Genomic DNA, 19,990 nt, shown 5'->3' with positions numbered 1-19,990 from the left:
CGGAACTAGTTAACTCCAAGGGTGAGTCAGCCTTGGCTTTACCGTTTTGTTTTTGCATCTCTGGACCAATAGCAAGTGCACATATGCGACAAAAATAGATAACAACAATACTAAATAATAACATGAAAGGTGGCACATTTCGAAACACGCAATGGGATCCCACGCTTCTAACATCACAGATTGTGTCCATGCAGTGCTGCGTGTACTTCACACTTGGCCTGCTCGTCTTTATAGCCAACAAGTTGTCTGGCGACAATTATACATTGGATCATCTATTCGAATACCATGTGAGTGCTATATTAATTGATGTGCGTTGCTTTTCTTTAATGCGCTTTTCCCCCCAGGAAATACATATATATGATCTGGGTGGGCGGCTGGTTATCTGCGCATTTGTCTTGAACGCTTTTGTGGCCTCCTTGGCGCTCTGGTGCATTGTGCGTCGGGCAAAGCTGTGCCTCGACTTCAGGTAGCTATCAGTCATACAAACTCCCTGTCTTTCGCTCTATCACTCTGTTGGTTTTCATTGTACTCTTTCACTCTCCCACAGTTGCACGTTCCATTTGCTGCATCTGATAATCTGCTGGTGGTACAACCGCTCCTTTCCAGCGAGCGCCTCATGGTGGCTGCTCAATGTAATTACAGCGACCATAATGTGCATTGGCGGCGAGTTTCTGTGCCTGCAAACCGAAATGAAAGAGATTCCCGTTGGCTACGCTGCGCTCAATCAAAAATCAGACGTTTGACTTGACCAACATATAGTAACGGTATCTCCAATGTGATTGTGATGCTAACTAAGCCACCAATTACTCTAAAATAAATGATACTTGTAATTTATTGTTAACATAGTTTAAGAATACAAACTATATATGTATGTAAATGTATGTATGTCTGAAATATCTATGGAAATATCTGATATATATAGGGCGCACCACGCTTCAGCTTCAGCTCCTTGGGTATCAACTGTGGCGGCATAAAGAACTTCAACTCCGCTGTTGCCGGCTCCCCGTCTGAGCTCTCGTTGTGCCCGAATAACTGCCAGATGGGTAGCTGATGCGGCACCAGATACCAATAGCTAAACATTACTCCAAACGAGATTATCAACGCGCCCAGCAGCAGCAGCGTCCAGCATTGCTCACGTTGTGACTTTTGCATTTTGCGCGTTCAACTGCCAGCACACCGATCGTTAAAAAATAAAAATAAATAAAATGGATTCCACACTCACATAAGCAAACACACCTTTAGCCAACAAGCAGACGCGTCCATTTAGCTACAAACCAACAGCAGCAGCAGCAGCCCCAGCAGCTGAAAGAAGGCAGCTCCTCATTTTGCAATGCAGCCCAGCAGATAATCAGGTTTTCCTAATCTAATCAAATTAGTGGCTAGACTCGGCTTCCAGCCCAACGATCTGGCGAGCTTTCGCTCAAATTTATGTTAATTGAAGAGCGGACGTAACGTGCGCCACCAGAAATTCTTTTATTTATGGAATCCGCGCACACACACCGCTGACAAATTGGAATTCCAAATGAACAAATGAAGAAAGAACAGCTGCGCATATGCGAATGCTCTACTCGTCGATTACCAGACGGATCATCATAATAAGTTGAAGCCAAGCAAGGCCAGTCAACTCTCCAGGGCTCTCTCTTTGTTGTTCTCTTATAGGGAAAGAGTCTCGAAGAGTTCATACCCTCGCAATTTTGTATACATTGCCTAAAACAATTTCTGATATTCTGAATAGTCGTGAAATTAATGACTATTCAACATTGCTGTAGACGCGACTGATGTTTATAACAAATGTTATCTAAATAATTACTTCTATAAATCAGTCGTCTACCAAGAGCACATTTAGTAGGTATCTCTGCTGTCGATCGATTCGTTGCAAACTCAACTACAAATTCATAATGCCCTCTCGCCAAGTGTATCAAAAACTTGAATTCCAGTTAACTCGCATAGATTCCAACTTCGTTACTTTTAGAACTTTTATTTTAAAGTATCGAATAAAACTCTCGGATTTTCCATTTGCTAAATTATTCAATTTATTTTTAGCAAACTTATTTTTTTTGTTTTTTTTTTGGTTTTAAATGATTTTTTCGTATTTCGTGATTTATATTTTTATACATATGTATATATGTATACGCATATATATATGTATAGATATATATATATAACTTGTAATAGTTATCTTTTCGTTATCTTTAAAATCATTGATGTTCAATGTTTCATCAATTGAAAATCGCTTATCATTTAAAGTTCTATGTTTTGTATTATCTTTATCGATTTCAATATTTGAAAGAGAAAAATATGCGAGAGGCTGCGTGTGTTGGGGAAAGGACACTAGTAATTCATAAATTGCCCCTTTTATATTAAATCCTTAATGTTGCTGGCTCACGTTGCCGTGTAGCTTTGCTCTAGCATATCTATGTATGTAAATAAATTTGTATTATTAATATTATTTGTTAATGAACCTATTTTTATGCGTGTGTTTGTTTGTTGTGTGTATGTTTTATAAACTACATTTCTTTCAGTGTTCATCTTTTGTGTAACGGTTGTGTTGTTTTTCCAGCATATTTCTATATATATGTTAAATATTATTTTTAAACAATTTATTTTATTTGTAATGCTTTTGCTATTGTTAATGTGTGTATGGGTGTGTTGTTGTATTGGCGTGATCATATGTGTTTATATGTGCTTGTGTGTGGGTGTGTGTGTGTGTGTATGTGTGTGTTGAGTGTTGCGCTGCGCACAGACAGTTTCTCTTTCACATTTGCTGCCCCTATATATATAGATATATATACATATCTGTATACATATATAGATGATACATATAATATGCAAATATAATTAAGTTGTTATATCGATCGGTTTATCAAAAGATTTTCGCATTGAGGCTCTGTTTCTTTTTCTGCTTCTGTTCCTGCGTCGACTTCTACTCCTCACTCCGGGCTCTTGTTTGTTAATCCTCTTCGCTGTAGTTGTATGTGTCGCTCCTATTATTTTGTTTGCATTTCTATTTGACGCTAGTCGGGATGATGTGGTCGCTGTGGATGCTGCCGGCCTCTATGGCTGACAAGCCTTGCTCATTGACCCCACCAGTCCGGCCCATTGTTTGAGTGAGAGCCACCACCGCCGCCGCCGCCATACGATCCGCCGTACGAGCCACCGCCGTAGGCGCCGCCGCCAGAGCTGCCACCTGCCACAACATAAACATTATCATAATATATGCAACAAGGTTGGATAATAATGTGCGCAGTTCACTCACCAAACTTACCATACGAGTTTCCATTGCTGCGATAGTTGCCACCACCACCACCGGCAGAACCACTGCTGCGACCGCCGCCACCACCGCCGCCGCTAGCACCGCCGCTGCGGCCGCCACCACCACCACCGCCAGAAGATGTACGATAATCGCGTGAGCCAAAGCCGCCGCCGTAACGTGCGCCGGCACCGCCACCACGACGCTTGGCGCCACCATGGCCGCGATCTGAGTTAAGCATCTCTTCGAGGAAGCCAGGTATCTCCTGCTTGGTCTCGATCAGCAGCTCCAGAAGGTCGGAGCAAATGTTGCGATTCTTATCATTGAAAAACGATGTGGCAACGCCGAGATTACCCATACGACCTGTGCGGCCAATACGATGCACATACTCTTCCACATCGGTAGGCAGGTCAAAGTTAATGACATGTGTCACATGCGGAATGTCCAGACCACGAGCCGCCACAGCAGTGGCAACGAGAATCGGGCAATCACCCGATCGGAAGCAGCGTAACGCCTCCTCACGCTCCTTTTGGGTGCGATCACCATGAATGCTGGTGACCGGATGATTGCACTGATAAAGGAACTCTTCCAGAGAATCGGCGCCCTTCTTTGTTTCCACAAAAATGAGCGTCAGATTATCCTTCGAGTACTCGGGCCCATCCCGTATCGATGACAACAGATCCAACAAATACGAACGTTTGTCTTGATCGTAGACCCACAATATGGTCTGTGTTATGTTCTCCGAGGTGGAGCCAACACGTCCCACGGCCAAGAAAATGTAATTGCTGAGAAAATCGCTGGCCAGCTCCTGGATTTGTTTGGGGAATGTGGCCGAGAACATCAATGTCTGTCGCTGGCCCGTCGGTGGCATGTTCAGCTGCTCGACAATGCGACGTATCTGAGGCTCAAAGCCCATGTCCAACATACGATCGGCTTCGTCCAGCACTAAGAAACGTATATTCTCCAATCCCACCTTGCCACGTGTTATCATATCCTCCAAGCGACCGGGTGTGGCCACAATCAAATGACACCCACGATCCAGTTCGCGCATCTGTTCGCTGGTGTTGTTGCCGCCATAAAGGACGGCGGGACGCATGCGCGAGCGATAGGCAAACTTTTTGGCCTCCTCAAAGATTTGGGTGGCCAGCTCACGGGTCGGCGCCAGCACCAGGCCCAGCGGATACTGCTTGCGTCGGTTGTATTGCCGATTGCTTTGCGGTGGCGCAGATAATCCGAGCTCGTACATTTGATTCAAAATCGGCACCAAAAAGGCGGCCGTCTTGCCAGAGCCGGTCTGCGCGCACGCCATCAGATCTCGTCCGCTGATTATAATTGGTATTGCGTATTTTTGCACCGGCGTCGGTTTATCATAACGCGCCAGATTCACATTGTTTCGTATGATCTCCGTCAGCTGCACATCATCGAACGATGTGATGTGCGGCGGCACATTCTGGCCCGTCGCCTCCACGGGTATATCCTCGTATTTGTCAAAATTGATGCCCGTGTTGCCCACACCGAAGAGTTCCTGCTCCAAGCGCTCGTCGCGTGGTCCCAGTTTTGTGTAATCGATGTTGCCCCCGCCGCTTCCGCCGCCTTCCTTCCAACGACTGTTGTTGTAGCCACCTCCGCCGCCGCCCCCGCGATTGCCGTAGCCTCTGTTGCCGCCACCACCGCCGCCGCCGCCGGGTGGACCACCTTCGTTGGAGCCCCCATCAAAACCAATTGGGCGCTCCGGCTCCTGCCAGCGATCATTGCGTGGCTGCTGAACCTCTTCAGATTGCTCGTTGAGGCCATTGCCTCCAGCTCCAGAGGAGCCACCACCACCTCCGCCTCCGCGATAAGATGGCCCGCGTCGATCCCCAAAGTTGCGTCCGCCTCCTCGATTCCAGTCACCGCCGCGGCGCGAGTCAAATTCACCTGCGAAAAAAACATTACAAGTTGATTAGTTTTTTATGAAGTTCTCTTCAATCCATTTGATGCTCCTGTATGGAAAAGGATAATTCGTACAATTCTAAAAATACCTGTTTAGACTTACCGTTATAATTATCTTCGTAGCGATTGCCACCACCGCGCCTACCACCGCCGCCGCCGCTTCCAAAACTTCCGTACTCGCCGCTCTGGCGATTGTAACCGCGATTTCCGCCGCGATCGCCTCTGCGATAGTCACCGCCGCGTTGCTGCTGCTCCCTTTGCGGAGCGGCACCTGAATCAAAGCCTTGACCCTGATTGTCTAAGTCCGCGTTGTTGTTGCCACCACCACCTCGAAGATGCGGGGGCACATAAACGCCACCAGTGACCGAATTAGTGGAAGTCTTGCTTGTTATGGGGCCGCTATAGTTAGCCGAGCCGCCATTCAAGTCCAGACCAGCAACCTAAAGAAATTATGATGAATAATTAGAATAGAATAAAATCAATCGAATTAATCTACCACAATATATATGAATATGTATATATTGTATATTCGTAATCAATATCAATGGGGAATGCAACTTTTCAGTATGGACGATTTTCTAAACGTTTAAAATAAACAAAAGCGTTGACTTTTTGTTTTAGCACTCACACACATACACGGGATCAAGTTCAACGAATTCCAAGCCGTTGCCAAAGAGAGAATTGTAATAACAAGTTTTCTCGTTTGAGCATAGACACGCACACACTCACACATATATACAAATCACAATCTCTCGCAATTCTATTGGTATTCCCGGTTAGCAACATGTATTTTTTTATGTGAAGCGCGACGCCTAGTGTCACACACACACACCGTTCAAACAGAGGCATACACAATAGTTGCGAAAAATAAGCGCAACTAGTTTGAGAGGCTTTGGCTGTGGCTTAGCAACAACAAAAACAATGGGAAGCCTCCTACACAGGCAAAATTCTACGTACGTACAACGTTTTCGTGGAATGAGTTGCAATGGAAACTATACAAATGTGGAACTTGTTTTCGCCATATAATCAGTTACAGGGTGCTATTGTCTACCGTATGGTAGAAGTCGCCCACAATGCACAGATTACATGACCGTCTGGCAACCCTGTTTACAAATATACTCAGCTTCCACATGAGTGTGTGAGAGAGAGCAATGCAAAGAGAACGCCGCAATCTCGCACTCACACATTTGTATGCACTGGTTTAGAATTGCGGCTACACATACACACACATTAGCAGAAAAACTCTCGCACGCATACATGTACATTTGCACAGCAATGAACATGTCAAATTGGAGGCAGCCTAAAAATTATACAAAGAAATTACACTAATGAAATGAACTTACAAGCACACACAAAAACATACACACGTAAATACATATGCGAGCCACTGCTCGTTGCAATATGTAAAAGCACACCGAATTCCACGGTCAAACGATTTGTATGTTATGAAATCAATAAAAAAAAATTTTTTTTGAACTCGACTGAATACTGTTCAATAATCGTGTGCAGACCGCATGAGCATCGCCGACTCTTTCACACATGCACACTCACACAAAGACACACTTTTAGCTGACACAGCTAACACACATACACACACACAAATACACCAGAGGTAAATCTACAATTTTTTCCATTATGTACCCTCCTTCGTTTGCACCAAACCACATTTTACATTCACATATACAAGTACAATACTTACTTGCTGCTCTAGACCTGTGCCATTTTGGTTAATAGCATTACTCATATTATCCTCCAATCACTTGCTTGTTTTTTCTTTCTTTCCGTTTAGGAAAATTTTGGAATTGTTCTCGATTTTGCGCACACTTGCAATTTCCAAAAAAAAATTAATTGTAAATTGTGTTTCTTTCTTTATGTATGTTTGTGTTGCACTTCGTGTCTATACGTTTTTCTTTCAGTTTTTTTTCCGACAACTTCTTACGTTCCACAAGCTACTACGTTCTTATGTGGAGAGAGCGAGGTTGTACTTTTTATAAGTTTCTTCGACCAATAAGAAGTTTTAATTTTTATATGCTTCACTAGGCCTACTTGTGCCTACTGACAATCACAAGCCAGATATTATGCTTGTTCTTAAAATGTATGGTTTTTGTACGCTTTCGCGTTTTTTCTGCTTTCAGACGCGTGTCTTATCCACACCAACGGCGAAAACGAGCCACACGGGAAAAATGGTGGAGAATTGGTGATGGGAGCGCGTGAGTCAGCGTTGTTACTTATCGTTATCGCAGTGTCCAGAGTTGATTATTACAGAGTTGCTTAGCAAAATGCGTTACCAGACTGTTGTTCACTTCACGATTTCCGCTTCACTTCACGATTGTGTAAATCGATAGTCATATCAAATCCTGGTAGCCGTTATATCTACCTCGTTCTATCTATTTATTATCGTTTCAAGCGTTTCTGTTCGCAGCTCGCCTCAAATTTGTTCGTTTTTGCGAAAACCTTCAACAACTTTAAATGCTATGATGGATGTCTTCGCTATGGTGGGGCTGATGTTGTTAGTTTCGAGAAATGCTTGCTTTGCAGTTGAAATTTTGTATGAATTATGCCAAAACTTGTTGTGTTATGTTCGTGTGTAGACTGTTTAATTTTTAGGCTTCGAAAATTTGAAGCTAAATTCAAGGAAGTATGCAGGGAACTATATAGTGATATTGGTTTTTATTATAATTTATGCACAAACTCATACAATTGGTACATATGTAAATAGATATATATTTTTGTTTCGGTTTTATGTGTATATATATACATATATATTTATATATATGTTTATATAGAATAAATGCTTTTGGTATTGGCTGTAGCTTTAGCTAAACTTTATATATATGTATACATATATTTTTAGGATCATGGCCAGGGAATGTTGCAAGTTGCATGCAGCTAACATTTCGACAATAAATATCAGTATTTGCATAATATTCATAAATCTATGTATTATATATATATTTCATATGAGTTTCAGCCCTTAAGTAGGCAGCGTTTGTAGAACTCACGATCGATCGCATCACTGGGTATATACGAGCTCCACTTGAAGATCAAGGCCAGCGTCTCGCTGGCTGTCAGATGATCTAGAGCGATGTTAAGGAAACAGTTCCATGTGTAGAAGAAATGCCGTGAGAGCTGTTCCTCTTCCACAGTGCTGACGCACTCGCAGTTGACACAGGTCAGGCGTCCACGTTGCAGTTCCACAAACTGCTCAAAGCAACGTGCCCAGGCGGCGCCATTCAATTGTCTGCCCACATCCTGCAACAGCTCCACGGAACCGTAGTTGAAAACAATGGGCACAACCTTGTCCAAATTGTGCTCGGCCAGATAGAACTTGGCCAGGACATCGAGCAGCGCCGGCATCGACTGCAGCACATCGAAGCACTTCAGCTGTTCGTTACGCGACCAAAAGTAACGTAGCAGCACGGCGCCCAGCTCATGGTACTGGCAGGCGTTGTGGAAGCGCAGAGGGAAGTTGCAATGGCTGCAGCGGACAATCTCCACGCCGGCATTCAATAGAGCCAATCCGTCAGCTATATAGTCTCGAATGGCATCATCCATTTCCCAGATGAGCTCCGGATTGAGATAGTTGAAGTACATCTCGTAGCAATTACGCTGCGCCTGCTCTGGACTGTCGCCATGCTCCATCATCACCTGGCCGAGCTTCGCCAGCAGCTGGATCAGCTCGCTGGCCGCATATTCATCGAAGACGGCGCGATAGCGCTCCACGCAATGGGTGCGACTGAATTTTGCGCCCTTGTGGATCAAGTACAGATTGTAGATGGTCTTCTCCTCCGGACTGATGTGTGGCGTTGCTGCTGGCTGTCGTTTGCGTCCGTTGCTGCTGCTGCGACATACAATCTCCTCATCCTCATCCTGCGCCTCGTAGCGTGCCTTGATGTCTTTAAAGGGCAGCGAGCGCTCACTGGCAGGGATTAGCTCGCGGACAAGCTGCTGCTGCTGCTCCTCGGCGAATATGTTGAACTTGTACTTGATGATGTTCTTGCCAAATTTGCCCGTAACCGTGAGCAGGGCATCCTTGAAGTGTCCCGACTTGGGCGGCTGCTTCAGATTATCGCAGAATGCATTCTCCAGCACATAAACGCCTTTGGGTGGCGCTGGACTCGCGACACCACCAACGCTATCTCCACTTCTAAAGCCAGACCCACCGCCAGCTGTGCTGAGGCTTCGCTCTGTTGTCGCCGAACTGCCGCCGGAGCTGTGCGTGTCCATGGCGCTGCCCGTGCACTGGGCAATGGCATCAAAGATCACGGATATATCATTGAGCAACTCATACTGTTGGCGCTCGATCAGTAGTTGCTTCAGCTGATTGAGCTGCTTCAGCTCGTAGTGCTCGCGCGCCTTGTCCGCAAAGTATTTCACGTGCTGGCGCAGCAGTCGGGCGCACTGCGGCAGCTTCGACTGCTGTATCAGGGTGAGGGCGTACGACTGCAGTGTCTGCAGCTGCACACTGTACAGCGAACCCGTCTGGGTAAAGACAAAGATATCAGTGCCGGCGACACGGCAGTCTACAATGCGCTCGAACTTGTTGCACCACAGCACCACCGACGAGTGACGCACATCGAAGATGTAGAGGCCCAGTTCGGTATAGCTCAGCAGAAAATTTTCGCCCAGGCGTTGCAGCTTGGCAAATTGCAGGTTCTGCGGCTGATAGTCCAGCAGTTCATCGTTGGCCTCCAGTGCATCCGCGTCGTCATCGCTGAAAGCATCCCCTTCGCTGGGCTTCAGGATCTGGGCAGGTGCGGTGGCCAGTGCGCTCTTGAACTGATGCGTCTGCACTACCTCGCCCTCGAAGTCCACTTCCCAGATGCGCGTGCCAGGACGTGCGCAATAAATGCGCGACGGCTGCACTGACTCGTGGGGCGATATAAAGAAGCAAGCGCCAAAGGCGCCATCCCGTGGACGGTTTCCAATCTACAAGCAGAAAAACCCAATTAGCTAAGGGCATGACTAACTTCCAGAACATTGTAGTTTACCTGCTTGTACTCTTCGTATTCGGTGTTGCATAGGATGCATTTGGTGTTGTTGGACACCAGGAGCAGAGATTCAAAGTCATCGATCTGAACAACGGGCGAATCCAGATACAATAGTGGATGCACGGACATATTAAACAGCAGGCTATGTCCAATGAAGGACGAGAGAAGTACCAGATTGACTTGGCCGCGTGTATCGCCATAGTAGAATTGCTTTTCATCCGGCGTCCAATGGATGCACGTCACCTGCACCGATTGATCGGTACTCAGGTGGGTGACAATCACTTGAGGTGCGGCTTGAGCGGATAGATTCACCGCATATACGCAGATCAGAGAGCGCTGAGTGGAAAAGGCCACATACTTGTTGTTGGCCGAGATGCTCAGGTGTGTGACCGGCCCATGCTTATTGGGGATCAGGTGCATAAACTTGCCGCCACGATTGAAGAAGTACAGAGAGCCAGAAGTGGCCCCAAAGATGATATAGTTGTCAGAGATATCAAAGCACGTATACTGTAGTTTAGAGTTTACAAGTACTGAGTTAGCGTGTTCTGTATAAAGTTACAACAAAATCGTTACCTTGATCCGATGGCTGTGCCTCAGCGGCTGTGACAAATGCTGTGAAAAATCAATAAAATTGGACAAACAGTAGGCGTCAGTCATTTTGAAGCTCGTTATTACTGGCTGACACAAGAGTATTCACATTGCTCGCACTCTCAACTGGCGAACTGCGCGGCTTATTTTTCACTTAATTTTAATGCATTTGTGGTGTTGTGGTGAAATAAAAAAAAAAAAACAAACAGGAATGCAACTTGTACAGATGTTAGCTCAGTGCTGCCAATGTGTTAGCTATAAGCTGTCTGGCAGCATGAACAAGTTGTTTACATCGCATAATTAACCGTCTGGCAGCTTGGCCATTCGCAGCTGTTTTTCTAATTTTGTGGCAAATATGTGAAAATTAATTTAAAACAAGCAAATAAATGCAATAATAAATAAAATATTGCTGCTGGAATTCATAGATAAATTAGTTATTCAACGCATTTTTATTGCTTTAAACAAGTGCGCGGAATCTCCGCCCCCATTTGCCTAACCAACCATGCTCGACGGCGCTGTCAACGAAACGTCAAAACAGTTCGTGGCCGTCGCGATATAGAAAAGTGCAAGCAAAAACGCTATGAGGAGTAAAAATACACACGCAAAACACCAAAAGTGATTAAAAACAGCAAAATTGATTTGCATATGTGAAACAAAGCAAAATGGTTGATAAAGAGCCAAAAACACCCGCGCCATCGCCCACAGAGGAAGGCCTGGCCGATATAGCAGCGGCGGCAGCAGCAGCGGCTGCGGGTCGTGTCGCCGACGATGGCACCGCTGCATCCAGCACGGGTACCGCTCAGGGCGGCATCACAAATGTGAAGGTTCTGATAATTGGCGCTGGCATGGCTGGCCTGTCCGCTGCCAATCATCTGTTGCAAAACGGCTGCGATGATTTTCTCATTGTGGAGGCGCGCGGTCGGGTGGGTGGCCGTATTGTGTCCATACCACTCGGCAACAATCAAAAGGTATTGCAGAGGCCATTATGTAAGAAGCAATATGTGTGTGTCGGCCGCAAAAGGGGCAACAGTACTGTGTGCGTGAAAGGAAGGGGGTGTATTGGTATTTTTGTCCACTTGCTGCTGTTGAGCAACGGTTTTTCTCTCCCCAAAGGGGAAGGGCACTCGAAATTACAAAATATAAAATTATAGATTTTTCCACAAGCTGGCGAAGAAACAGCTCATAACTAGAAATAAAATATTTGAATAATTAAAAAGATATAAAGAAAAGATATAAATGAATACGTAAATAGTTGAATAGGAATATTTAAATTAATTGTTTTTTATGTTTACTTGTTGTTGTTATTTTCTGGTCTGCTTAATTTATTGCCTTTCAAGTATGGTCTGCCTTATTGCGTATGGAATGTCCTTGTCCTTGTCGTTTGATTGTTGCTTTTATTGTTTTTATGTATTTTTTTTTTTTTTTTTTTTTTGCCGAGTCTTCCAGCTTCTACTTTCCAATTGTTATACAATTTAATGATTAGTAGATAAGATGTCTGAATTATGACGTTTCAGGGGGCGTTGCATTTAGCAACGAGTTAACAATCACGTAGACAGTAAGTTAGGGGAAAAAACAAAAAGTTAATTAAAATTTCTAAACAAAAATGCATTATTTTTAAACATAATCATATAGGTCAGTTCTTATCTAGCCTAACGGAAAGTAAATTGTATTTTATCTGTTAACTTATAATAATAAAGACAGTTGCCAGGAGAGGGAATAAATTCGACATTAGGGGTATTCAATACCATATGGTTTTCTATATTTCACAGTAATACGAGTTAGATTAGGGCTATTCGATATATTGTGTAACTTATTTTTATGCTTATGTTTAATTTAATTTTCGTGTATTTAATTGTAGTTTTATCAGATTACATTAGGGGTATTCAAATTACATTTTCCAGGTGGAGCTGGGCGCCAATTGGATTCACGGCGTGCTTGGCAACCCCATATTCGAAATAGCCGTGCATCATGGTCTAGTCAGCGTTGTGAACGTACCGAAGCCGCACAAAGTGGTGGCCACCACCGAGGATGGGCATCAAGTTCCTTTCAGTATACTGCAGGAGATCTACGAGGCGTACGTCTGCTTTCTACGCCGCTGTGATGAGTATTTCCTCTGCCAGTACAGCCCGCCGCCGGACATCAACAGCGTGGGGGAGCACATTAACTATGAGATTGAGATCTATCTCAGCTCGGTGCAAGATCCCAAAGAGAAGCGCTTGAAGCAATTGATATTCAATTGTCTGCTGAAGCGCGAGACCTGCATTACGGGCTGCCATAATATGAACGAGGTGGATTTGCTGGAGCTGGGTGAGCAGGCAAAAATAAGAGAGTTTTTATGCAGCAGTTTGAATGTTTTGTTATATCCCACTTACAGGTAGCTATACGGAACTGCAGGGCGGTAATATTGTGCTGCCCGCAGGCTACAGTTCTATACTGCGCCCGCTGAGCGCTCAGATACCCAAAGAGTCCATCTTGACCAAGTGTCCGGTGAAAAAGATACACTGGAAACGAAAAAAGACATTCACCGGCCTGGAGACCGTCGACGAGAATTCCGAAAATGAGGATTCCGATGATTCGCAAAAGACCGTAACGGAAGTGCCAACGACGGCTAGCAGCGCCATGCGCGGAGCCTCCGTAGAGTCGAATACCAGCAGCAATTGTGATATTGCGCCTGAGGGCGCAGTGCGCGTGGACTGCGAGAACGGACGCGTGTTCCATGCGTCGCATGTGATATGCACCATACCGCTGGGCGTGCTGAAGCAAACGCATCGAAGCCTGTTCGATCCGGAGCTGCCGCACTACAAACAGGAATCCATTGAGAATCTCATGTTTGGCACTGTGGACAAAATCTTTTTGGTCTACGAGCGACCGTTTCTCAGTGCGGCCGTATCGGAGGTGATGCTGCTCTGGGACGATGACAAGCAGGATGCTGTGAGCGAGGAAGAGAGCACTACAGAGGCTTATCTGAGCAAGAATTGGTACAAGAAGATTTACTCATTTGCCAAGATAACGGACACGCTGCTCTTGGGCTGGGTGTCGGGTCGGGAAGCGGAGTATATGGAAACGTTGTCGCATGAGGTCGTCGCTGACAAATGCACAGAAATTCTGCGCAATTTCCTGCAGGACCCCTACGTACCCAAACCCAAAATGTGTGTGTGGTAAGTAGATCTGCCCGAAATTCATTTCATTAAATAATGCTAATGATTGGTCTTACATTTAGTACCAGCTGGAAGTCACAAACGTATACAGGCGGCGCATACACCTCAATACCCGTGGGTGCTACCCAGGAGGATATTGAGAATCTGGCACAGCCTCTTTATGCAAACCCGCAGGCCACAAAGGTTCGTCGTGCCATAGTGATGCCAAAACTCCAATTAATTCTTTAATTCTTACCTATTTCCATTCAGCCTGCGATAGTGTTTGCCGGTGAGCACACGCATTCCAGCTTTTACTCCACCGTGCATGGCGCCTACTTGAGCGGTCGGACGGCGGCACAGTACTTGCTGGCTAATGACGAACCCGATGAGATCATCATGGAATCCGATGGTAGCGACTTGAGCGCATGGATGCAGGGCATCGCCTTGGACTAGACTGCGATCAACGAGCACCTTCTCGTCATAATTATTGTATTATAATTTCATGTTCAATTTTATTTACCGCTTTTACTTATCGCGATTTAGCTAGTGATATCACATTCAGTGTATTTATTCGTGTGTTTTTTCTGTTTAACTCCTCATTTAGCATTTCTTTAATTATACAAGATTAATTTATTGTTGAATTTTATTATCAAATAGCAGATTCCAGTCAGCATTCATTTTATTTATGCATTCATTTATGTGAACAGCTTCTAGAAATCCGCTTGTACAATATCAAGAAACTTAAACTGTATGACATATTTCAACGATTGGCTAATTAAGAGGTCGTTTCATCTATAAAAATAAAGTTAAACAATCTCTGTGCACGCCAAGCAGCTTTAAGTGTAATATTGTTAATCGTTAAACCAAACCCGTTTGTAAAATGTGCACAAAATTGATTCTAGCGTAAATGGTTTAGAGCATATGCCTATTTTTATAAATTCATATTAAATATAGTGAAAACTTTAGGGTACTAGAAAGAGTAAGTATCAACATTTTCGAACAAAGAGCTACTGCAAAAGTCAAAAAAATTGGTACCAAAAGACAAAAACAAAATCAAGAACATGTAAATTTTAATGTAACTATGTATTGTTAATGTTAACTATTTTGCTAACTAATTTATGCATTAGTTAAATTGATAAGAGAAGCAAAAAATGATATTAAAAGAAAACGATGTATGTATATTCAAAAGAGATCTACATATTTCTTTGTATTTATTAATAACTATTTCAAATTGTGCGCATAACGAGAATAAAACAACACGCTAAATTGTCCGAATTTGTTTGTATTTGCCCCCAAAAGCAGATGGCAGAGCCACACCTACATAAGTTCACTTTATCATAGCCCCTATGAATGCGCTTCTTGGCGTCTGCCGTCCATGTGCCTTCGATAGCTCAGTTGGTAGAGCGGTGGACTGTAGAACGGCAATTGCAAGAAATAGACATCCATAGGTCGCTGGTTCGACTCCGGCTCGAAGGATTCAATTTTTTTTTTTTTTTTTTTTTTTTTTTTTTTATGTTTTATAATGTATCAATGTAGGCATATGATTTTGGTTTCTGCCTCACAAATTTCATTACTTTCAAATAGATTTCATTCATTAGGACTACAAATTTAATAAATACAATTTTATTTTATTTTACGCGATACAAAAATTCACAAGTAACCAAAATTTTAGTGTACAAATAATTTAGAGGTAATTAATTGAATAATAAGAAATTATAAAATTAATATTAAAAAAAAAAAAAAAAAAAAAAAGAATTCTATAAAAAAGTAAATCCTTCGAGCCGGAGTCGAACCAGCGACCTATGGATGTCTATTTCTCGCAATTGCCGTTCTACAGTCCACCGCTCTACCAACTGAGCTATCGAAGGCATACATGTTGACTAGCCAAAGTCTTATATTAACACATGGTGTAAACGCAATTGCCACTTACGTACATTTTCAATTCATTTAAAATAATTGCGGTGCATGTAAATATATTAAAGTGCGCAGCAAAACAAAGTTAATTATAAAGTATTTATATTTTAACGAAAAGATACCTGTTTTACTCACGCTGCAGCGCTTTGGATTGAAACGCCCGTCGAAGTTAATGTATGTATCTCTATCTCTTTCCAGCTGCAAGCAAACAAAGCTGATTCAGGGAACACGCTTCTACTCCAAAGCTTTCCACATCGTGTGCTTGCGAGTGCGACGTCAGCGTCGCGTAATTCAGACAGAATTGCTTCCATACAGAACGAGATATTTAGCGTCGGCAGTTTGATTCTAGCCGCCGGCTGCAGAGGTTTAGTGCTGTTGACAGGTTCTATACCAGAGATACTTGAGCCATCAAAACGGCACAATTGTGCTATACCGTTTATAAAACTTACAATTTCGCCAACTGGTTAACAGCCAACAATTTTCAAAAACTTCTACAAAGACCACCAACTACACGAATCGAACTCAGAATGGCGTACCACAAGCCCGAAGCCAAGACTGTGCAGGACCTGAAAGATATGGCCCACAAGCTGCGTATTCATTCCATCAATGCGACGGAGGCCTCTAAGTCTGGGTAAGCATTTGACAATCACCTGAGGAATAGTTGTGCACCTTGCTCATTGGAACGCCGCGCAAGTTGCAAAGGTGACCCCGGCTTTAAGGCTGTCAGGCCACGTGTTTTGCCCAATGCAACGCCGTTCTAAAAAACTCACGTTTTGGTGTGCACATTCTCCTACATAAGCCTGATTGTTCGTGTGGGGTTGTGTTGCTATTTAAATTATTGGAGATAAGCTGCGTTCATTTATTTTGCGTTTGATTACAAAGTTCTTGATTAACCTTCCTTAACCTTCACAACTACACACTTCACAAACATCGCTTATGGGTTAGTCAATTTTAAGCGTATCCAGTTTGTACGCTCTTATACGCACATGTTTGTATGGCTGTGTATGAATGTGTAAATAAAAGCGTGCGTGAGCCGCTGCCGCTTCAAACTTATTTGAGTGCTTGAAAGCTTTTAGAATTTTCCGACCAGTTGGCAACGCTTTACAACAATAATAATAATGATAAAAACAAAAACCATATAAACATAGTTGTTAATGCCTCTTAATTTGCTAGGAGATCTGGCGTATTTATGACCTTACTGCAATTCAACTAAATGCACGATAAGCAGCGCGAGTTTATCATAAAATACTTTCAATGGATTTTAGCTGTTGCCGTTTGTTATCGCATCTTAGTTTTCCACTTAACTGATTAGCTACACTCTAATATGTATATGTGTGCATAGAATATATGTGTATGTATGTGTGTATACTTGCGACCTTTCTGTTTCTCCCCTCGCTTAACAGATAACCTACAGTTGTTCGGCTCGTCAGCTAAAGAAATGATCGATTCCACGTTATATAGAGGTGACCGGCTCACAAATATTCTACATAACCTTCATTAGTTCTTTACTCATCAGAGGACATCGCTAAGGGCTTTTTTGTACTACGTCCATGTGATGTACAAACACTTGTATCTGTGCACACAGATCTATTTCTGCAAAGCGTGCAAAATCGACCAACCGGTTTCCAATGCCCAAATGTATACAAAAATGTGTCTGCGATAAGATCTATTTATATTAACACACACATACATACATGTGTATACGATTCCATAGAAAAACATCCATTCTTATGTATGTATGTTGTGTGGTAGGTAAGACGAGCCTCCATTTTGGTTTTGGAGTATTCACAGCATATCAAATTTATTTACTCACATACACACATATATATGTATGTATGTATGTATGCATATACATAAACATTTGTACATATATATGAACAATTTCATGGACATGCACTTTATAAACTTCACAATAGTATCTAAAATGCGCTTGAAGCCATAGAAAAATACTTGCTCTCCATAGATGCCACAATAGCTTATTCCCAAAATTTTTTATATATTATACATATTTATTTTTATGTATAGGATATAAAATCTTATCAAGAACACTAATTGTTTAATAGTTCTTATCCTTTCTTTATTGGATTTGTATAGAGAGCTTGAGTTGGTTCTTTAGCATTTGAAAAACCTTTTGTATTAAAACCGTTATAAAACATAATAATATTAAAAAAAAAACTCTTAAGGTTTTAAACTAATCCCTGTTCAATGTTTTATTTTTCATTTTAGTCACCCGACCTCATGTAGTTCCTTGGCTGAGATCATGTCGGTTCTGTTCTTCCAGCAGATGCGTCTGAACATGAAACATCCACGTGATCCCTCCAGTGATCGTTTAGTCCTGTCCAAGGGACACGCTGGTCCAATTCTATATGCTGCCTGGGCAGAGGCTGGTCTCTTTCCCATAGAGGAACTGAAGAACTTGCGCAAAATCGACAGCGATCTGGAGGGACATCCGACTCCGCGTCTGAATTTCATAGATGTCGGCACCGGATCTCTGGGTCAGGGTGTGGCCATGGGCGCTGGCATGGCGTACGTTGGCAAGAATTATGACAAGGCCGACTATCGCACCTATGTGATTGTGGGCGATGGCGAATCGGCTGAGGGTTCCATCTGGGAATCTCTGCACTTTGCCTCCCACTACGAACTGGATAATCTCTGCGTGATCTTCGACGTGAACAGACTGGGTCAGTCGGAGCCCACCTCGCTGCAGCACAGGATGGACGTGTATCGGGAGCGCCTGGAAGCCTTTGGCTTCAATGCCCTGGTCGTGGATGGCCATGACGTAGAGGAGTTGTGCAAGGCCTTCCACTGTGCGTCCGTCACGAAGAACAAACCCACAGCCATCATCGCGAAGACGCTGAAGGGCAAGGACTTCCCGGATATTGAGGATTTGGACAACTGGCATGGCAAGGCATTGGGCGCTAAGGCGGCGTGCGTGATCAAGTCTCTGCAGAGCCAAATCGTGAACCCCAATGTCAAGCTGACACCCAAGAAGATGTGCAAGGGCAGTCTGGCGCCCGAGGTGGACATCACCAACATCAAGTTGTGCGCCCCGCCCAACTACAAGCTTGGCGATAAGGTGCCCACTCGTCTGGCCTATGGCACGGCCCTGGCCAAGGTGGCGGCCGACAATGATCGTGTGATCGCCCTGGATGGCGACACAAAGAACTCAACGTACTCCGATAGGCTTCGGAACGCCTATCCGGAGCGCTACATTGAGTGCTTCATTGCCGAACAGAATCTGGTGGGCGTGGCCATTGGCGCCACTTGCCGTCGGCGCACTGTGGCATTTGTTTCTACGTTTGCCACGTTCTTTACTCGCGCCTTCGATCAGATTCGCATGGGCGCCATCTCGCAGACGAACGTGAATTTTGTTGGCTCGCACTGTGGCTGCAGCATTGGCGAAGACGGACCCTCACAGATGGGTCTGGAGGATATTGCTATGTTCCGCTCCATACCCGGCAGCACCGTCTTCTATCCCTCGGATGCGGTGAGCACTGAACGCGCCGTCGAGCTGGCTGCTAATACAAAGGGAATTTGCTTCATCCGCACGTCGCGTCCCGAGACCTGTGTCATCTATAACAACGACGACACTTTCGCTATTGGACGCGGCCGTGTGGTGCGCCAGAAGCCGTCTGATGAGGTGCTCCTTATTGGTGCCGGTATTACGCTGGATGAGTGTATTAGCGCTGCTGAGCAGCTGGAGAAGGAATGCATCACGGCCCGTGTCATTGATCCATTCACCGTCAAGCCACTCGATGTGGAGCTGATTGTGGAGCAGGGCAAACAGTGCGGAGGACGTGTGGTTGTTGTTGAAGATCATTATCAGTAAGTGTAGTACCTATCATCTGCTCAAAGCTTTCCTTGCTAATATCATTTTCTTTCTACAGACAAGGCGGTTTGGGCGAAGCTGTGCTCAGTGCTCTGGCGGAGCATCGTAATTTCGTGGTGAAACATTTGTTTGTGCCCACCGTGCCGCGATCTGGCCCACCTGCCGTGCTGGTTGACATGTATGGCATCTCTGCTCGTCACATTGTGGCTGCCGTTAATGCAATCATTAAGAAGTAAGCACAGGCTGCTTCTCAACATTCACTTGTTTCTACATTTCTTACGATTTTTCATAATAAAGATTTTTCAATAATTATTAATTTAAATATAACCGTGTTTTAAATGCAGTGTGA

General features: G+C 44.1%; 6 protein-coding genes and 2 non-coding genes across 10 annotated transcripts; 4 read left to right on the top strand and 4 right to left on the bottom strand.

The window, feature by feature from the left end:
* Window positions 1-122: 122 nt before the first annotated feature.
* Sys1 (Sys1 golgi trafficking protein) lies at window positions 123-881 on the top strand. The gene is made up of 3 exons (XM_018018441.2): window positions 123-287; window positions 345-466; window positions 548-881. Exons 1-3 carry the CDS (start codon window positions 123-125, stop codon window positions 741-743), a joined length of 483 nt encoding a protein of 160 aa, XP_017873930.1. The 3' UTR covers window positions 744-881.
* Window positions 804-2,445, bottom strand: LOC108621246 (uncharacterized). Of its 2 annotated transcripts, none has more exons than XM_089461680.1 (2): window positions 1,223-2,445; window positions 804-1,165 (listed from the first exon to the last, which is right to left on the bottom strand). In XM_089461680.1, exon 2 carries the CDS (start codon window positions 1,150-1,152, stop codon window positions 898-900), a length of 255 nt encoding a protein of 84 aa, XP_089317806.1. In that variant the 5' UTR covers window positions 1,153-1,165; window positions 1,223-2,445; the 3' UTR covers window positions 804-897. The 2 variants fall into 2 exon arrangements, with proteins under 2 accessions (XP_089317806.1, XP_017873932.1); XM_018018443.2 differs by having other exon boundaries at window positions 1,237-2,445.
* Window positions 2,446-2,585: 140 nt separating this feature from the next.
* bel (ATP-dependent RNA helicase bel) lies at window positions 2,586-7,443 on the bottom strand. 2 transcript variants are annotated; one of them, XM_018018434.2, is made up of 4 exons: window positions 6,882-7,443; window positions 5,286-5,622; window positions 3,266-5,167; window positions 2,586-3,187 (listed from the first exon to the last, which is right to left on the bottom strand). In XM_018018434.2, exons 1-4 carry the CDS (start codon window positions 6,924-6,926, stop codon window positions 3,075-3,077), a joined length of 2,397 nt encoding a protein of 798 aa, XP_017873923.2. In that variant the 5' UTR covers window positions 6,927-7,443; the 3' UTR covers window positions 2,586-3,074. The 2 variants fall into 2 exon arrangements, with proteins under 2 accessions (XP_017873923.2, XP_017873922.2); XM_018018433.2 differs by having other exon boundaries at window positions 3,257-5,167; window positions 6,882-7,440.
* A 661-nt stretch (window positions 7,444-8,104) lies between these two features.
* Window positions 8,105-10,996, bottom strand: p (WD40 repeat domain-containing protein pink). The gene is made up of 3 exons (XM_018018432.2): window positions 10,747-10,996; window positions 10,174-10,680; window positions 8,105-10,111 (listed from the first exon to the last, which is right to left on the bottom strand). The coding sequence occupies exons 1-3, from the start codon at window positions 10,828-10,830 to the stop codon at window positions 8,150-8,152; spliced, it is 2,553 nt and encodes an 850-aa protein (XP_017873921.1). The 5' UTR covers window positions 10,831-10,996; the 3' UTR covers window positions 8,105-8,149.
* A 79-nt stretch (window positions 10,997-11,075) lies between these two features.
* On the top strand, window positions 11,076-15,169 carry LOC108621239 (peroxisomal N(1)-acetyl-spermine/spermidine oxidase). Its single transcript, XM_018018436.2, has 5 exons — window positions 11,076-11,729; window positions 12,663-13,068; window positions 13,136-13,919; window positions 13,982-14,102; window positions 14,169-15,169. Exons 1-5 carry the CDS (start codon window positions 11,424-11,426, stop codon window positions 14,349-14,351), a joined length of 1,800 nt encoding a protein of 599 aa, XP_017873925.1. The 5' UTR covers window positions 11,076-11,423; the 3' UTR covers window positions 14,352-15,169.
* Window positions 15,170-15,278: 109 nt separating this feature from the next.
* Window positions 15,279-15,374, top strand: TRNAY-GUA (transfer RNA tyrosine (anticodon GUA)). Its single transcript has 2 exons — window positions 15,279-15,315; window positions 15,339-15,374. It is a non-coding gene; the product is annotated as a tRNA-Tyr (tRNA).
* A 65-nt stretch (window positions 15,375-15,439) lies between these two features.
* On the top strand, window positions 15,440-19,968 carry LOC108621688 (transketolase-like protein 2). Its single transcript, XM_018019144.2, has 4 exons — window positions 15,440-15,588; window positions 16,011-16,443; window positions 18,039-19,637; window positions 19,700-19,968. Exons 2-4 carry the CDS (start codon window positions 16,340-16,342, stop codon window positions 19,875-19,877), a joined length of 1,881 nt encoding a protein of 626 aa, XP_017874633.1. The 5' UTR covers window positions 15,440-15,588; window positions 16,011-16,339; the 3' UTR covers window positions 19,878-19,968.
* Window positions 15,671-15,766, bottom strand: TRNAY-GUA (transfer RNA tyrosine (anticodon GUA)). The gene is made up of 2 exons: window positions 15,730-15,766; window positions 15,671-15,706 (listed from the first exon to the last, which is right to left on the bottom strand). It is a non-coding gene; the product is annotated as a tRNA-Tyr (tRNA).
* Window positions 19,969-19,990: the final 22 nt, after the last annotated feature.

The sequence above is a fragment of the Drosophila arizonae genome, chromosome 2 (genome assembly GCF_054131065.1).
Source record: "Drosophila arizonae isolate 15081-1271.41 chromosome 2, UAZ_ARI_1.0, whole genome shotgun sequence".
Classification (NCBI taxonomy): domain Eukaryota; kingdom Metazoa; phylum Arthropoda; class Insecta; order Diptera; family Drosophilidae; genus Drosophila; species Drosophila arizonae.
Note: the sequence above shows the minus strand (reverse complement) of the source record. Positions and strands in the feature narration are given on the sequence as shown.

What these genes read in the sequence shown, in the direction of transcription:
- p (XM_018018432.2), bottom strand. Translation starts at nt 10,830, where the DNA reads ATGACTGACGCCTACTGTTTGTCCAATTTTATTGATTTTTCACAGCAT. An exon ending in GGCACAGCCATCGGATCAAG is followed by an intron (nt 10,681 to 10,746) that starts GTAACGATTTTG and finishes TCTAAACTACAG; the next exon opens with TATACGTGCTTTGATATCTC. An exon ending in AATACGAAGAGTACAAGCAG is followed by an intron (nt 10,112 to 10,173) that starts GTAAACTACAAT and finishes TTCTGCTTGTAG; the next exon opens with ATTGGAAACCGTCCACGGGA.
- LOC108621246 (XM_089461680.1), bottom strand. Translation starts at nt 1,152, where the DNA reads ATGCAAAAGTCACAACGTGAGCAATGCTGGACGCTGCTGCTGCTGGGC.
- LOC108621239 (XM_018018436.2), top strand. Translation starts at nt 11,424, where the DNA reads ATGGTTGATAAAGAGCCAAAAACACCCGCGCCATCGCCCACAGAGGAA. An exon ending in CACTCGGCAACAATCAAAAG is followed by an intron (nt 11,730 to 12,662) that starts GTATTGCAGAGG and finishes TACATTTTCCAG; the next exon opens with GTGGAGCTGGGCGCCAATTG. An exon ending in CAAACCCGCAGGCCACAAAG is followed by an intron (nt 14,103 to 14,168) that starts GTTCGTCGTGCC and finishes ATTTCCATTCAG; the next exon opens with CCTGCGATAGTGTTTGCCGG.
- LOC108621688 (XM_018019144.2), top strand. Translation starts at nt 16,340, where the DNA reads ATGGCGTACCACAAGCCCGAAGCCAAGACTGTGCAGGACCTGAAAGAT. An exon ending in ACGGAGGCCTCTAAGTCTGG is followed by an intron (nt 16,444 to 18,038) that starts GTAAGCATTTGA and finishes TTTTCATTTTAG; the next exon opens with TCACCCGACCTCATGTAGTT. An exon ending in GTTGTTGAAGATCATTATCA is followed by an intron (nt 19,638 to 19,699) that starts GTAAGTGTAGTA and finishes TTCTTTCTACAG; the next exon opens with ACAAGGCGGTTTGGGCGAAG.
- Sys1 (XM_018018441.2), top strand. Translation starts at nt 123, where the DNA reads ATGAAAGGTGGCACATTTCGAAACACGCAATGGGATCCCACGCTTCTA. An exon ending in ATCATCTATTCGAATACCAT is followed by an intron (nt 288 to 344) that starts GTGAGTGCTATA and finishes TTTTCCCCCCAG; the next exon opens with GAAATACATATATATGATCT. An exon ending in AAGCTGTGCCTCGACTTCAG is followed by an intron (nt 467 to 547) that starts GTAGCTATCAGT and finishes ACTCTCCCACAG; the next exon opens with TTGCACGTTCCATTTGCTGC.
- bel (XM_018018433.2), bottom strand. Translation starts at nt 6,926, where the DNA reads ATGAGTAATGCTATTAACCAAAATGGCACAGGTCTAGAGCAGCAA. An exon ending in CTACGAAGATAATTATAACG is followed by an intron (nt 5,168 to 5,285) that starts GTAAGTCTAAAC and finishes TTTTTTTCGCAG; the next exon opens with GTGAATTTGACTCGCGCCGC. An exon ending in AAACTCGTATGGTAAGTTTG is followed by an intron (nt 3,188 to 3,256) that starts GTGAGTGAACTG and finishes ATGTTGTGGCAG; the next exon opens with GTGGCAGCTCTGGCGGCGGC.